Below are 15,778 nucleotides of genomic sequence, written 5' to 3' on the forward strand. Positions count from 1 at the left end.
GCATGGTATCTGCTATACACTGGGTATGTAAAAGAACCAAAGTGTCAATTCAATAAGAGCTAGGGTCTGGTTCCCGGATTCCCAGATTCATAGCTGTCTCTGGAGTCTGCTGAGGTAAGAACCCTACTGGAAGTAAGTGCTTGCACTTTCATAGGTTATCTTGACTATCCTATTTAAAGAAAATAAATAAATAAATCAATCAATCAATCAATCATGCAGAGAGGTGGTGGGATTGATACATCACTCATGTGATAACTCTTTGTTACATTAATAGTTTACTGTGAAAGTTTAATTGGTACCCGTCAGTATGGACATAGACACCCTTCAATGCACAGGAAAATGAATCAAAAACATAAAACTCGTTTGCTTAAATGTTTAATAAAATATTTCTATATACAATAAAAACATGAAAGTATTGTCAAAGTTCTATTAATCTTTATCACACTGATTATCTCAAATGAACTTGTCCATCTTTAAGTCTGGATAAAACAAATCATTCTTTTAAGGAAATTTTGAAATAAATATGGCTGAAAAGCAAACAGTGCAGACCATGGTCAGATGGTGCAGTTGTGTCAGCTTATCTAGGTCTGCACTGGTTGCATGGATATAATCAGCTGCCACTAGCAAGATATTAAGGTTTTAATCTAAACTGTACGGTACATTACAGATACAAGCTATATACAGGTATGTTATTAAAAATTAGAAAGTGTTTTAAACAGCAAAATTGTAGTCAAACAAACAGATAAAGTTATTACAGCTATCATAAGGTACTTATATTTTACACAGATGATCACCTTTTATTATAAGTCAAAATATACAAATCTTGCCGAAACTCTATTAGTAATGGAATAAAATTTGTTAATGAAAATAATAAATTCAGTCAAATTTTCCATATGACATATTGTACTTTTACACAGTATGGAATCTTACAGATTAAAGTTATATACATGTATGTTATGAAACAAATAAAGATATTAAATTAAGTAATAATACTTAAATTTCTTTTATAAATATGCTTTAAAATAGTTAAATGTAGCATTATATGGCATAAAATAAACAAAGTATCACAAATGTTAGTATACTATCTATGATAATATACATGTACATGGTGATTGTTAAAAAAAAATTACTGCAATCATATTTTGATTTCCTCTCTCTCATATTTTTTGTTTCTTTGTTGTTGTTTTTTTTTTGTTTTGTTGTTGTTGCTAACTTTGCTAAATTTTTCTTTGTATACACATTCACAATATTAATATTACCGCTTCTATTTTACATTTTACTGCTGTGTATCTATACATCAATAAACAATAGAATTATCTTTCATGATACATAAAATTCTAAAAATTGATCAATGAAGCATATTTTCACCTTTACATTTTCTGTTAAATGATGAAAATTGAAACTTAAAAATCCTTTTGTCTGGAAAGGTGCAAAACTGAAATGTGTACATATTAAGTGTTCTGTATTTTAAGTACTTTATTGTCAAACATCTGTTTGTATACTGCTACAATTTTTCACAATAGATATATTAATAAAACATCTTATTTATTTTGTAAAAAAGACAAAATGTCTGTACATCTATAGATCAACAAAACTTAAGTTAAATGTGTTTTATCATAATGCTACAATAACTTATATAATACAATACTGAATGATGATGATCAGAAGTGTTTATCCCATTGTTAGTGTTGTACCATATCTTGTCATGTCTTTTACATCATTTCATATAATTTGATATAATTGTCAAAACTGCCCGTCCTAAATCTACTAACACATAGTGTCCTGGTTTCAGCACACCAACATGCAGCCCAAGGACTATCTACATCCTCCACAATAGTTTTGCTGTCTTTACAGTCACCACTTACTCTATGTATACAATGACTGTTGTGACCATTCACCAAGAGAGACCCATCATCTAACAGTGTTATACCACTTGGTCCTTCAATTCCTACTGATCCTGTTAAACTACCTGGCTCTTCAAATCGCACTAATCCTATCATCTCCCCTTGCCAGTTAAATCGTAGAACTACATCATTAATAGTGTCATCATCGGATATATAGATTGAATGACTGTTTGTTGTGACAAACATAGGATAACTGAACATGTTATCACCATTTGAATCTTTTTCAACTGTCATTTCAATATTACCTTTCAAGTCCATAATTTGGAGTTTACAAGGATTTGTAAATGTGACTGCAAGTTTTCCGTGATGATGACTGATACCGTAACATTCTCCATCTACCTTCAGTTTGTTCTTTGGTGAGAGTGAGTCTGGTGAGAAGGAAATGAGCTGTATTGTTTTGCTGTCTTGTAATGTAACAGCAAGTGAATCACTGGAAACAATGGTGACATCCAATGGTGATGGGTCAAGCTTCAATTGCTTTATTGTTCCAATACTAATGTGTATCATTTTAATAGAGTCATTAAAGTGATCAGCTGCAAATATTTGATTTTGAGGAGAAACAGCTAAACCACTTATCCAGCAATCACTTTCGTCTGAGGATGATTTAGCATTGATTTTTATAGGAGTAGACATTTTCATTTCTAATGCAGCTTGATTCTTTGGTTCAGCTGTGTGTTTCGTTTTCTTACAGCTCAATGTTCCTAATGATTTCTGATCTTGAAATAATTTTTTGATGTCTTGATTTGGTTCAAAGATGTAATCATCAATGTTATTGATTATTGGTAGTTGTGATATTATATTGTTATTAACTTGAATCAGTTGCTGAGCTATCTTAAGTTCAGTAAACAGTTGGTCAGTTTTCTTGTTTGAATTGAGTTGTTTAAGAGTATCAGCTGATGCTTGAAGTGATTTGTTGATGCCATCACATGTTGGTTCTGTTGTTTTCAACTTTTTGTCGTTGTCAAGTTGGATTAATGTTGCTGTATCTTTAACGTCCTTTTCTAGTTCATCTAATCTCTTATTTATCTCTTTTTTGAAGTTTTCAATTTCTGCTATAGCATCTACAAGAGAAGTTGTTGATTTAGCAACTCTTTGTTTCATGTCACTTGTAATCTGGGAGCATTTGTTTGTCAATTTATCAATATCTTTCAGAGTTTCCTTGAACTCGATGCTGTCTATAACCTGCCCTGATATATCAGGTATGTAGTCCACATGACAGGATGTTGTTGTGTGTTCAAGGGTCACACAGACACTACATATAAGAGCATAATGGTCATGACAGTAGAATTTAATCACTGCCTTGCTGTGTTTAGCACAAGGCTTTGTAAAATCACCAGTCTGTGGACTGGAAGAAGATTTTGATGATCCATGGAGTTTTTGTTGTTGTGGCATGTGATCTTTATCTGAAAGTTGGTGATGGCATAGTGGTTTGGGTTGCCTGTGAGTGTTGAAACAAGGTTGGCATAAGTGTTCCTCACAATCTACACAGTAACCAAAGGCAGGCAGCCTGATATCAGCTCTATCACATATTTCACAATAAATGTCATAATCTTCAGCATCACTTTGAGATAGTGTAGATGATAATTTTTGAGATGCCTTTTTACCAGCAACAGCCATTATTCACCTGGAATACACAAATTGCATACAGTTATTTATGACTAGCAGTGAATTTGCATAAAGAAGAACTTTAACCTTGAGTGCTAACTGCCCAACACAATATGTTACTATCACCTGATCTAAACTTTCATGTTAACTTCAAGTAATGTGATGAAAGCATAATTTCAGATTATTTTATCACCTACGGAACTGCTTTCATACTAATTATTGAAGAAGCTTTGATGCTTACCTCTACCCGGTTAGAATGAAAATCGGGAAAGGTTTGGGTGGGGGACAGGGAAATTATTGTAAAGGTTATAGTAGGTCAATGTTATAATGTTCATAAACTAAGATATTGTAAAGTAGAGTTTTATTAACTTCAGAAACATAGACGTAAAATAAGATTATAAACTCACCAATTATCCTGATAATGCTTATGTATTTTAAATACACAAAGTTTAGTAAATGTTTTTCATCTGACAAGTGAATTTCCATCTAGTTGTTCCACTTTTACTGAAAACTTTACAAAATAAGTTTGTAAAGATGAACTTATTGATTCACAAGTTTGTTCAAACTTGTTCAATATTTGAACAAGCATGGTGTACAAAGGAATTTCACCTGTTGTAAATGCTATCTTGCTTTACAAACAAATTTCACATTTGATAATATCTTGCTGTTGATAACAAATAAATGTCCTTCTTCACAATCCTTGCAATGATATCTCTTGAAATGAAATTAATCTTCGCTATAAAATCATAAATGGCGATATAACAACATGTTTTGTCTGATATAATAAAATTGTGACAAATGTTATACAATATTCTTATTAATTTTTTCTTGATATATTTTTGTCTGTTTTATGAGTATTTCCGCATCCAGCAGCATTACAATTTTTTTTCTCCACAAATAATTGCAAACTTCTCCACATGATTTTTTTTCAAAAGTGAGCCTGTCAGTGAGTAGCATTAAAGAAATCGCCATAAATCAAATTTTCAAAAAATATAATAAATGTCATAATCCAAATTGTCACAGAACATATCATTATGAATAAAATTATTACAGAATATAATGTTGTCCATGTGTCAGCTCAAGGTCAAGGTCACAATTGAAGGTCAAATATATAACAATCAAATATTAGACAGTATGCCGTGCCCGCTTTGTAAGTCCTACACTAATTGAAAAAATTTCTTCAACCTTGGCTCAAATGTTCACCTTAACAAGGTAATATGCCGAACTCATGTTACGGTTGTTACCCTTTTGCCGGCATAAGGTCAAGGTCACACTTGAATGTCAAAAATTGACTTAGAAAATATTCTGAAATTTTTACATGTATTAGGATATGTGGACTGCTTTTTAAACTTGTCCTTTTGACGTCGTATCTGTGATATGCAGGCTTCATATCTTTATCTTTTAGTGATTAACCTGTCCGTGCTATGTCTTATGCCCTGTCCTGTTTTTGTTTGGGGTCCTCCTGGGCTCCTTGCTACTGACTTTTGTTGCTGGGTCGGGTGCAGGCTGTGTTCATTGAACGCCGCCTTTCCTTGATGATCTTGTTGATTATATTTCATAACCTCTGATCCCCTTTCAAAATTCCATTTTATTTAGTTCCGCCCATTGTTTTCTCGTTTAGGGCACACGCATTTTTTTACTTGGGGACCATATGCCGCTTTTCATGGAATGGTACTAACGTGTCACATTGAAGGTTCCATGATAACCGCCATATGAACACATCTGCGGATGTTTCAAAATTCTAAATTTTACCAGTTCATGTTAAATGTTGAATTCTGCTTAAGCCGGTGCTAGGGGGCGTGGACGGTAGTTTGCACATGACAGTACCGTCCATGAACAAGCTCAATCAAACCGAACCTGCAACATTTTCATTTGTGCTGTGTTGGGCTTTCTTTAGGGATTCTTATTTCTCTCTATTTGAATATTTCTATAATTAGAAAATGTATTAGCTTGAAACTTAAAAGATATATGGAGTGTCACAATTAAGATATGCAGGTCAAGTTTCATTACTCTGTATTGCATTTTGACAAAGTTATGTCCCCACTAAGTCTTGAAATTTACATACAATCAAATATATGGCAATATATCGTGTCCGCTCTATAAATGCTATATTAATGGAAGAATTTTCTTCAAACTTTACTCAAATGTTCACCTCAACAAGGTTATGTGCAGAACCCATGTTACCTTTGTGCCGGGTTAAGGTCACACTTGAAGGTCAAAAATTGACTTAGAAAATTTTCTTAAATTTAAACATGTACTTGAATATTTCTGAAACCTTTCACAGGTATTTGCTTGAATGTTAAATGATATATGAGGTCTTACAAGTAAGATATGCAGACAAAGTTTCATAACTCTGCATTGCATTTTGACAAAGTTATGCCCCTTTTTAAGTCTTTAAATTTACATACAATCAATACTAGACAATATGCCGTGTCCGCTCTATAAATTCTATACTAATGGAATGATTTTCTTCAAACTTGACTCAAATGTTCACCCCGACTGGGAAATGTGCAGAACATCTTACCCTTGTGCCAGCTTAAGGTCAAGGCCACACTTGAAGGTCAAAAATTGACTTAGAAAATGTTCTAAAATTTTAACATGTACTTGAATATCCCAAAAATAGAACTGAAAATCATTTGAACTTTCAAATATATACGAAGTGTCACAAGTAAGATATGCAGGTCAAGTTTCATAACTAAAAAAAGTGGGGGGATAACTTTGTATTGTATTTAGACAAAGTTGAGTCCATTTTAATGTCTTTAAATTTATTAACTATAATATTTCTTAAGCCAGAACAGATATTAACTTGAAACTTTAAATTTTATATGAATGGTAACAAGCAAGCTCAGATGACGAATGTTCTACAATTCCATTGAATTATGACACAAGTTATGCCCCTTTTAGGCTTAGATAACCATTAATACTTAAATGTTTCTGAAACAAGAACAGATATTCACTTGAAACTATATAATATATGAAGGGTCACAAGTAACCTCTGTATGCAAAGTTTTTCCACTCTTAATTACATTTTGACAAAATTATGCTATTTTCTTAACTTCACTGTTTTTGTTTGTTTTAGTACATTGGGAAAATGAAAGGTTATTTGAAACTGTTTCGAACATGATTTGACAATATATTTTTATACCATTACCTGTACAATTTGTCTTTTTTCACCAGATAATTTCTTTTTATGTATATGTATTTGTACCACTAAAGTTATTCCCTTAACCACCTTTCCAAGTCATCTTCTGTCAAGGACATTGGTGGTGGTATAAATCGCATTTAGCGATAGTTCTAGTTCAACTTGATCAATAAATTCAGCATTGAACTTACACTCATTCAATATCCTCTATCATTACAGAATATGTTGTTATGCATCAAATTGTTACAGAACCTATTATCATAAACAATTTGTGACTGTAAGTATTGGGTAACATCAAGAACCGGCATCTCAATTTTATTTTAAGTTTTTTCCCTCTCTAATTATGTTATGTAGATATATAAATATGATGCTGTCTCTATCAGAATATTCATTAAAAGTCTAAAGGAAAAAATGATATTTCATATTTTAAGATTTTTTTAAGCTTCATGGCATAAAATTTATCTTTTAAATTTAGCCATGACAAAAATTTAAATGTCTGGGGCATAGGAATATGTTTTCTTTTCACACTTCCATTATTTCAGACTAGAAAGTGTTAAGAAAGTGATAAATGACCCTGATTGTCTGTCTGTCATCTTCTAACAGTTTAATGTAGGGTATGTTTACTATGAATAAAACTGTTCAGAATTACTTTGGTCAAGTTTCAGCACAATTACATTAAGATGATTTGCAGATATTCAACTTCAAGGTCAAGATCAATGCTCAAGATATATGGTTAAACTAGAAATATATTGTTTGCTCTATATCTTTTGAATTGCTTGTATGATATTGATCATAATTTTTTATCTCATATGCAGCAATGCAGAACACATATATCAGACACCCAAGTTGAAGGCCATGGTCACAGTTACAGGTCAAACTTTTGAGTTATCAAGCTTGTTACTTCAATATATCTACTGAATTGCTATAGTAATTTTTATTTTCTTGAAGCTTTGTTCATAATCATATGTATCATTTTGAGACAGTGTGAAGAATCCACATTTCAGGGCTCACTGACGTCACACAAAATTCGATGAATAATATTTCCGGCAATTTTAGCAAATATAACGAATGGACCTCTTCTTTATTTCAAATTATATTTCTAACCTCTAGCAAATGTGTGCATAAGGGCCTTTTGGTAATGTCAGTGAACTGAAAAGTGATGTTGCCATGATGCCACATAATGTTATATAGATAATACTGGATCAGATAAAAACAACAATGCGGTAAGTTTAGAATATTTCTATAAGCAACAAAAACATAAAGTTTAAAGTTTATCAAAGTAATGGTTCTATTAGCCCTTATCAAACTGAATATCTCAAATTGACTTGTACAATTTTCAGTCTAGAAAACAAATCTTCATTCAAGGGACATTGTTAAATAAATATTGAATGCAGAGTAGCAAACAGTGCAGACCATGATCGGATGACACAGTTAGCGTTAGCACAACTGACTGGCTGGCTGATCTTGGTCTGCACTGGTAGCATGGAGATAATCAGTTGCCACTAGAAGGCTTTTTAAAGTTTTAATCAAAACATTATGGGCTCTTACAGATTCATACTATATAATCATGTATGTTTTGATAAAATAGAAATTAGTGTTTTAAACAGCAATATTGTAGTCAAACTAACAGATACATTTATTAAAGCTATCATAAGGCACTTACATTTTACACAGATGATCACCTTATATCATTAGTCAAAATAAGCATTTTTGCCTAATTTCTGTTTGTAATGAGAAAATGCTGAACATTTTAAATTCATCCAAATTTTACTTATAACATTTTAGTGTTTTACAATGTATATGATTTATGGATATATATGCATTTCTTAATATCTGTATATATTTTACTTACTGAAAGTTTGATTTCCTGAAATTCTGTTTATACTCAATTTTAGGTGTGCATCATCCAATTGGTTATCCAAATTTTTAGGGTAATTTAATGTTGACTTAAAACAGATTATGAATAAGAAGTGCCATAAACATTGATGTTTTAATACAAATTTTTGAAAAATACAGTGTTTTTTGTATTTTCTTAAACTAGATTAGGATGTATAAATTATTTTAGTGCTATTTTTATATCAGGCAACATATGTCTAGCCTAAAATTACATCTGCATGAAAAATATGAAATGCAAGAAATTTTTTATAGAAAAATATTTTATGTATAAATATTATAAACACATTAAGGTCTGGTTAAAGCAACATAGTTATAAAAATGATTTTTTATGAAACTTTTAAAAATGCTGAGTGTTATGTCAAATGAAAAAATATAGTGATTAGAGTCACAATTAATAACATTTCAAGTTAAAAATATGCTTTAAAATGTTTAACTTTATATTGCATAAAATTTACAAACCATCTCATGAGCTATTATAATTTATATATATAATATAGATACATTTATAAGATAAGCAGAGGGGAAAAACATGTGACATTTATATCATATATATACTGTCCAAGTGTTTCTTACCTTCAATTTTTTCTATGTAGCAAACTATTCAAGGGATTGACCAATATAAGATACATGGTTGATTATAGTAAAAAAAAAATAAAACTCTTGCTTCAGTCCCACTATTATTTTCTCTCTCTTTGATTTTTCTAAAAAACAATGATCAATGAAACATATCTTCACCTTTACACTATAACAATATGTATGTTCATCTATAGATCAACAAAACTAAAGTTATATGTGATTTATAATGTTTCAATAATTTTTTTATAGTAATGTATTGAACGAATGATGATGATCTGATGCACTTATACAATTGTTATTGTCATGTCATATATTGTCATGTCCTTTACATCATTTTATATAATTTGATATAATTGCTATCACTGTCATCACTGCCAATGTTTCTTCTACTCATACAAAGTGTACTAGTTTCAGCACACCAACATGCAGCATAAGGTCTATCTATATCCTCAAGTATAATTTTACTGTCTTTACAGTCACCACTTACTCTATGTATACAATCACTTGTGTAACCATTCACTAAAAGAGACCCATCATCTAACAGTGTTATACCACTGGGTCCTTTAATTCCTACTGATCCTATCATCTCTCCCTGCCAGTTAAATCGTAGAACTGCAGGTTTGTAATAGTCAGATACATAGATTGAATGACTGTTTGTTGTGACATACCAAGGATGACTGAATATATTGCCACCATTGGAATCTTTATCAACTGTAATTTTAGCATTACCTTTCAAGTTCATGATTTGGAGTTTACCAGGTTCTATAAATGTGACTGCAAGTTTTCCCTGATGATGACTGATACCATGACACTCTCCATCTACCTTCAGTTTGTTCTTCAGTGAGAGTGAGTCTGGGGAGAAAGAAATGAACTGTATTGTTTTACTATCTGGTAATGTAACAGCAAATGAATCTGTGGTGACTATGGTGATATCCCAGGGTTTCGAGTCAAGCTTTAATTGTTTGACATCTCCATTTATACTGTCTATCATTTTAATAGATTGATTTTTGAAATCTGCTGCAAATAATTGATGTTGAGGATAAACAGCTATACCAGAAATCCGGCAATTACTTTTATCTGAGGATGATTTAGCATTGATATATTTTATAGGAGTAGACAACTTCATTCCTACTGCAGTTGGATTCTTTGGTTCATCTGTGTGTTTCCTTTTCTTACTGCTCAATGTTCCTAATGATTTATCATCCTGAAGGACTTTCTTGATACCTTGATTTGGTTCAAAGATGTACTCATCAATGTCATTGAGTGTTTGTAGTTGTGATATTATATTACTATTATTTTGAATAAGTTGCTGAGCTCTCTTAAGTTCAGCAAACAATTGGTCAGTTTTCTTGTTTGAATTGAGATGTTTCAGAGTATCAGCTGATGCTTGAAGTGATTTGTTGATGTCATCACATGTTGTTTCTGTTGTTTTCATCTTTTTGTTGTTGTCAAGTTGGATTGTTATTGTAGTATCTTTAACCTCCTTTTCTAGTTCATCTAATCTCTTGTTTATCTCTTTTCTGAATTTGTCAATTTCTGCTATAGCATCGTTCAGAGAAGTTGTTGATTTAGCAACTCTTTGTTTCAGGTCACTTGTCATCTGAGAGCATTTGTTTATCAATTTATCAATATCTTTCAGAGCTTCCTTGAACTCAGTGCTGTCTAAAGTCTGCCCTGATATATCAGGTATGTAGTCCACATGACAGGATGTTGGTGTGTGTTCAAGGGTCACACAAACACTACATATAAGAGCATTATGGTCATGACAGTAGAATTTGATCACTTCTTTGGTGTGTTTAGTACAAGGCTTTGTTAAATCACCAGTCTGTGGACTGGAAATGAATTTCGATGATCTATGGAGTTTTTGTTGTTGTGGCATGTGATCTTTATCTAAGAGTTGGTGATGGCATAGTGGTCTTGGTAGCCTATGAGTGTTGAAACAAGACTGGCATAAGTGTTCCTCACAATCTACACAGTAACCAAAGGCAGGAAGCCTTATATCAGCTCTGTCACATATTTCACAATAAATGTCAAAATCTTCAGCACCACCTTGAGATAGTGTAGATGAGAATTTCTGAGATGCCTTTTTACCAGGAACAGCCATTATTCACCTGGAATACACAAATATCATACAGTTATTTATGGCCAGCAGTGAATTTGCCAGAAAGAATTTAACATTGAGTGATTTTGCCCAATATAATTTGTTAACACCTGATCTAAGCTTGCATGTTAACTTTCAGTAATGTATTGGAAGCATGATTTCAGATTATTTTACCATGTAGGGAACTGCTTTCACATTAATTATAGCAAAATCTTTTATGCTCACCTCTACCCTAGACCAAGTTACATTGAAAATCAGGAAAGATGTGGGAGGGGTATGGGAAAATTATTGTCTGGATTATTATAGGTCAATGTTATAATGTTAATAAAATAAGATATTGTAATTTTGAGCTTTATTAACTTGATAAATAATATTATAAACTCACCATTTATCCTGCTTATGCTGTGATATTTTAAATACACAAAGTTTAGTAAATATTTCTTATCTAACAAATGAACTTCCGTCTAGTCTATCCACTGATATAAAATGTTTACAAAGTCAACAACTGATTCAAAAGCCAAAACTTGTTCAATATTTGAAGTATCATGTTACATGATATAATTGTACACACACAAAAGATAATTCAATATTTTACATGTTTGTAAATCCATACATGTATATATATAGATATTATTAAACTATAGTCTAGTTAATATGCTCATGTTGTAATGAATAGTCAAATTAATTGGTATGAATGGAATTTAATTGCTTGTTCACAATGTGATGTCAAATCAGTTAATACAAAAAATAAAATGTCCTTCTTCACAATACCAAGGATAGATCTTGAAATGAAATATATCTTCGCTATAAAATTCATAATTATGTTTTGTCTAGTACATGTATAACAAAAGTGTGACAAATTTCATACAATATTTAAATAACTAATTTTTTCTTGATTAATTTTTGTTCGTTTTCCCACATCCAGCAGCATTACAATTTTTTCTCAACAAATAATTGCAAACTTCTCCACATGCAAGTTTTTCAACAGTGAATCTGAGTGAGTAGCATTAAAAATATTTTCATAAATCAAATTTCCACCCAATATATCAAATGTCATTATCCAAATTGTCACAGAACATATATAGTTATGAATCAAATTGTCATATATGTAATGTCATTAATCAAATCGTCACAGAATATAATGTCATAATCTTATCATTTTTACATTCTTGAAGCTTTGTTCTCATTTTGAGTCAGTGTGAAGAACCCACATTTCTAGGCTCACTTTCGATGAAAAAATGTTCCCAACAATTCCACAAATATCATGAATAGACCTCTTCCTGAATTCAAATTATATTTCTTTTCTACCGTAGCATTAAGGCCATTTGATAATGTCAGTGACTTAAAAAGTGATGCTGCCATGTGGCATTACATATAGTTACCTTCTGATGTCACATAATGCGATATAGATGATACTGGATTAGATAAAAACCAACAGTGCGGTCAGCAGCATGTATATAATATGTTGCCACCAGTAGGTTATTGAGGATTTAATCAAAACAATATGGGATCTTACGGATTCATGCAATATAAGACATGTATGTTATGAAAAAAATAGAAAGTGTTCTAAACAGTAAAATTGTTGTCAGATGAACACAAAATTATTATAGCTATCATATTAAGGCGCTTATATTCTTAACAAATGATTACCTTATATTATCAGTCAAAATATGCAAATTTTCCCTAAACTCTATTCGTAATGGGATGAGATTTAGTGAAAATAGTAAATTCAGTAAAATTTTGCTTAAAGCATTGTACAGCACTGACATGATATTTGGTATAGGTAGAGCTTAACATAAATCCAACTTGCCGTTTAAGGTTAACATCGTATTAACAGACGGACAAACAGCAGACAGACGGGCGGACGGTTAAATACTGCATGCCCTGGGCATAAAAACAAATGAATTGTAACTGGTAAGAACATGCACATAATTTTCTGAATTGTTCCTTTAAGATATGAATCGTTCTTTATAATTAAATGTTCCGATGCAACACGTGAACGTAACAACATGGGAGGCACTTCTTCTGTTAGTGAACACGTTAAAGATATACGGATAACAATTATTCATAATTCGTCTGATAAATTGCAACAATGCTAAATACGTAAAAAGATTTAGAACTCACTTTCTATGGTCTTTGTCAAAATACTTATACCGCCAAATATTGTCAACATAAGCAAAATGGAAAGATCAGTATTATTTTTCGTTTCTAATACCTGTTTGTACGGACCTACTACACATGTATTGCAACAAGATAAGAAATCAGACTATACCATGCGGTGAAATTGGACGACACTGAAATCTTCGGTTACAGATGTCTGATGAAGACAACAAATTTGAATATATGTTATGCTACAGCACAGAAATGTATGTATAGCTCAAAGGCAACTGGCCGGGTCATCACAAAAGTCCACCTTAAGGACATTGCCAGTATTGTTAAATAAACAATTTAATACGATAATACGATCTGTAATTTTAAACTGCATATACATGTAATTAAAATTGTTTACTTTATACATATGTCATTTAGACAAGTCTTTTGTCTATTAAGAAAAAGATCGATAACCAGCAAAAATTGACCAATTATTAAAAGAGAAGCAAACGTTTTCGTTATTTAACCAAAATCGATTTCGCTCATGTAAACAATTTACAGGTTAATGCCAACATTTATGTACTCATATGATTTAAACCGCAATGGGAATTATGTTTGGGAATCAAATCCCCCTTTGTGTGGAATTGCACAATAGAATTGTACATTATCGCCGTTGGTATACATATTTAATAAAATGAAAAATCAGGTAGAGCAACAACTTACCAACGGTCAAGTAAAGCACATGCATGCCTACTTTAAACACAATTAAATCATAAATGTGTCTGAGAAACACTTTTCTCTAATTAAGAAAGCGGAAGTAAAACGAATTAAATGTATGGCCATTAAGAATAATAAATTTACTAATTACAATTGATATACACCCTTAAAAGTGGGAAAATGTGTGGTGAAAGCGTACCGGTATCCTATCAAAGAGCCAATTATTAGTACTACCTTACAAGTCTTCTCTGCTGTACTAAGGCAAAATACTTCTTACGAAACGCGCCAGACTTTATGTATCAAAATTTGGATATTTCCATTTAATGAATTTATGGCATATGCAATATCACGCCTAATTCATTGAAATGCATAATGTGTTGATCTCATTCACATTTAAGTAAAATCCTTTACCACTGCCAAGCCTGCACTACCGCGCTGTCTGACCATGCTCTGCACTCTTGGCAATTTATTCCTGTAATCACTTGTACCTTCACATGTTCTGTTCCAAACCTAAACCTAGGCGAATCCAAAACATAAATTCAGTAGATTAACAGACCAATTAAGCTTGCATAGTAAGATAATCAGTATTTCGATTTTAGATTTAGACTTGATGAAAGTAATGCGATTGTTTACAATTACAAATAAGTGGGACAGTCTTTTAATTGTTTAGGCAGATTTATAGTTATCATTAACGTTTCCAATGTCAAATGCTGGTCAACCACCACTACAACACACAATCCTTTGAAATGTAAAGTCAAATCAGTTCAACTTGACAATGAAAAAATGAGAATAACCATGATAGAATATGTTTTCACCAGGCCTTTCACCAAAACGAAATGGTTACATGTGACTTTTTTTTCTTAAAGTATTGACAAAAAGAATAAAAGTAAATGGGATTATGTAAAAACAAACAGGTTAAATGAGAACATTTGATGACAAAAAATGTTTTGATTATAATAGCAGAGTTCTGTTGAAAAAAGTATAATTGGCATCCATTATGATTTTCATGAGACAAGTGACAAAAACAATACCTTGATTCTGTCTGATATTATAATTTATCATGCTAGGCTAAGAGAGATGGACGGCAGCTTGCAATCACTACCGTCTATCAATAGGCTCAGTCAAACCGAGCCTGCAGCATTTTCAGTTTTGTCGTTTTGGAGGTTCTTTAGGGATTCCATTTTTCTTTATTTTACAAAAAAAGAAGAAAAGACTCTGCCGAGCCCTTCACTTCTTTTCTGTACAAAGCCTAAAGAAATTCAGACACTTGTTTGAAAAAGTATATTTATATTTTCGTAAGGAGGAAAAAATACATTTTCACACAGTACATGTTTAAAATTGTTTTATTGTGATGAAAGCAATGCCAATTAACCAACCGACCGTTCACAAAATAATATTAACAGTAATTTTATAATAACACATGTATGGTATAGCATACACAATTGTTTGTCATGCAATTTTCAATGGCTCGAATTCAAAAGATGCAATATGCCCGGATTCTGATATAATTGTCAATGTATCTGATTTGAAATTCATACACACACTGACGATATTGTCTTTGCTGTCTATAGATAGTTCTCTAGACTGTTCACCGCCTTCCTTTATCTGGACTACTTTCTTTCCACAACTCACATAAACATTTTCAAATTTGTCGGTAGCAATTCCTAACGGCGACCTCACTGATATTCCGTGATAGTGGTATACCAATTGTCCCATTACATTAAAAGCGAACACCGCATTTTTTTC

At 31.8% G+C, this 15,778-nt stretch overlaps 2 protein-coding genes across 2 annotated transcripts; both read right to left on the reverse strand.

Moving 5' to 3' along the window:
• Positions 1-1,267: 1,267 nt before the first annotated feature.
• LOC132742413 (E3 ubiquitin-protein ligase TRIM71-like) lies at positions 1,268-4,381 on the reverse strand. Its single transcript, XM_060730833.1, has 2 exons — positions 3,917-4,381; positions 1,268-3,528 (listed from the first exon to the last, which is right to left on the reverse strand). The coding sequence occupies exon 2, from the start codon at positions 3,519-3,521 to the stop codon at positions 1,713-1,715; it is 1,809 nt and encodes a 602-aa protein (XP_060586816.1). The 5' UTR covers positions 3,522-3,528; positions 3,917-4,381; the 3' UTR covers positions 1,268-1,712.
• Positions 4,382-8,901: 4,520 nt separating this feature from the next.
• On the reverse strand, positions 8,902-11,861 carry LOC132742428 (E3 ubiquitin-protein ligase TRIM71-like). The gene is made up of 2 exons (XM_060730852.1): positions 11,610-11,861; positions 8,902-11,234 (listed from the first exon to the last, which is right to left on the reverse strand). Exon 2 carries the CDS (start codon positions 11,225-11,227, stop codon positions 9,449-9,451), a length of 1,779 nt encoding a protein of 592 aa, XP_060586835.1. The 5' UTR covers positions 11,228-11,234; positions 11,610-11,861; the 3' UTR covers positions 8,902-9,448.
• Between the last annotated feature and the right edge of the window lie 3,917 nt (positions 11,862-15,778).

This window comes from Ruditapes philippinarum, unplaced genomic scaffold (assembly GCF_026571515.1).
Source record: "Ruditapes philippinarum isolate M1 unplaced genomic scaffold, ASM2657151v2 ctg265_1_1_1_1, whole genome shotgun sequence".
NCBI classification, from domain to species: Eukaryota; Metazoa; Mollusca; class Bivalvia; order Venerida; family Veneridae; genus Ruditapes; species Ruditapes philippinarum.

Excerpts from the sequence above, each read along its gene's own strand:
- LOC132742413 (XM_060730833.1), bottom strand. The coding sequence starts at position 3,521 with ATGGCTGTTGCTGGTAAAAAGGCATCTCAAAAATTATCATCTACACTA.
- LOC132742428 (XM_060730852.1), bottom strand. The coding sequence starts at position 11,227 with ATGGCTGTTCCTGGTAAAAAGGCATCTCAGAAATTCTCATCTACACTA.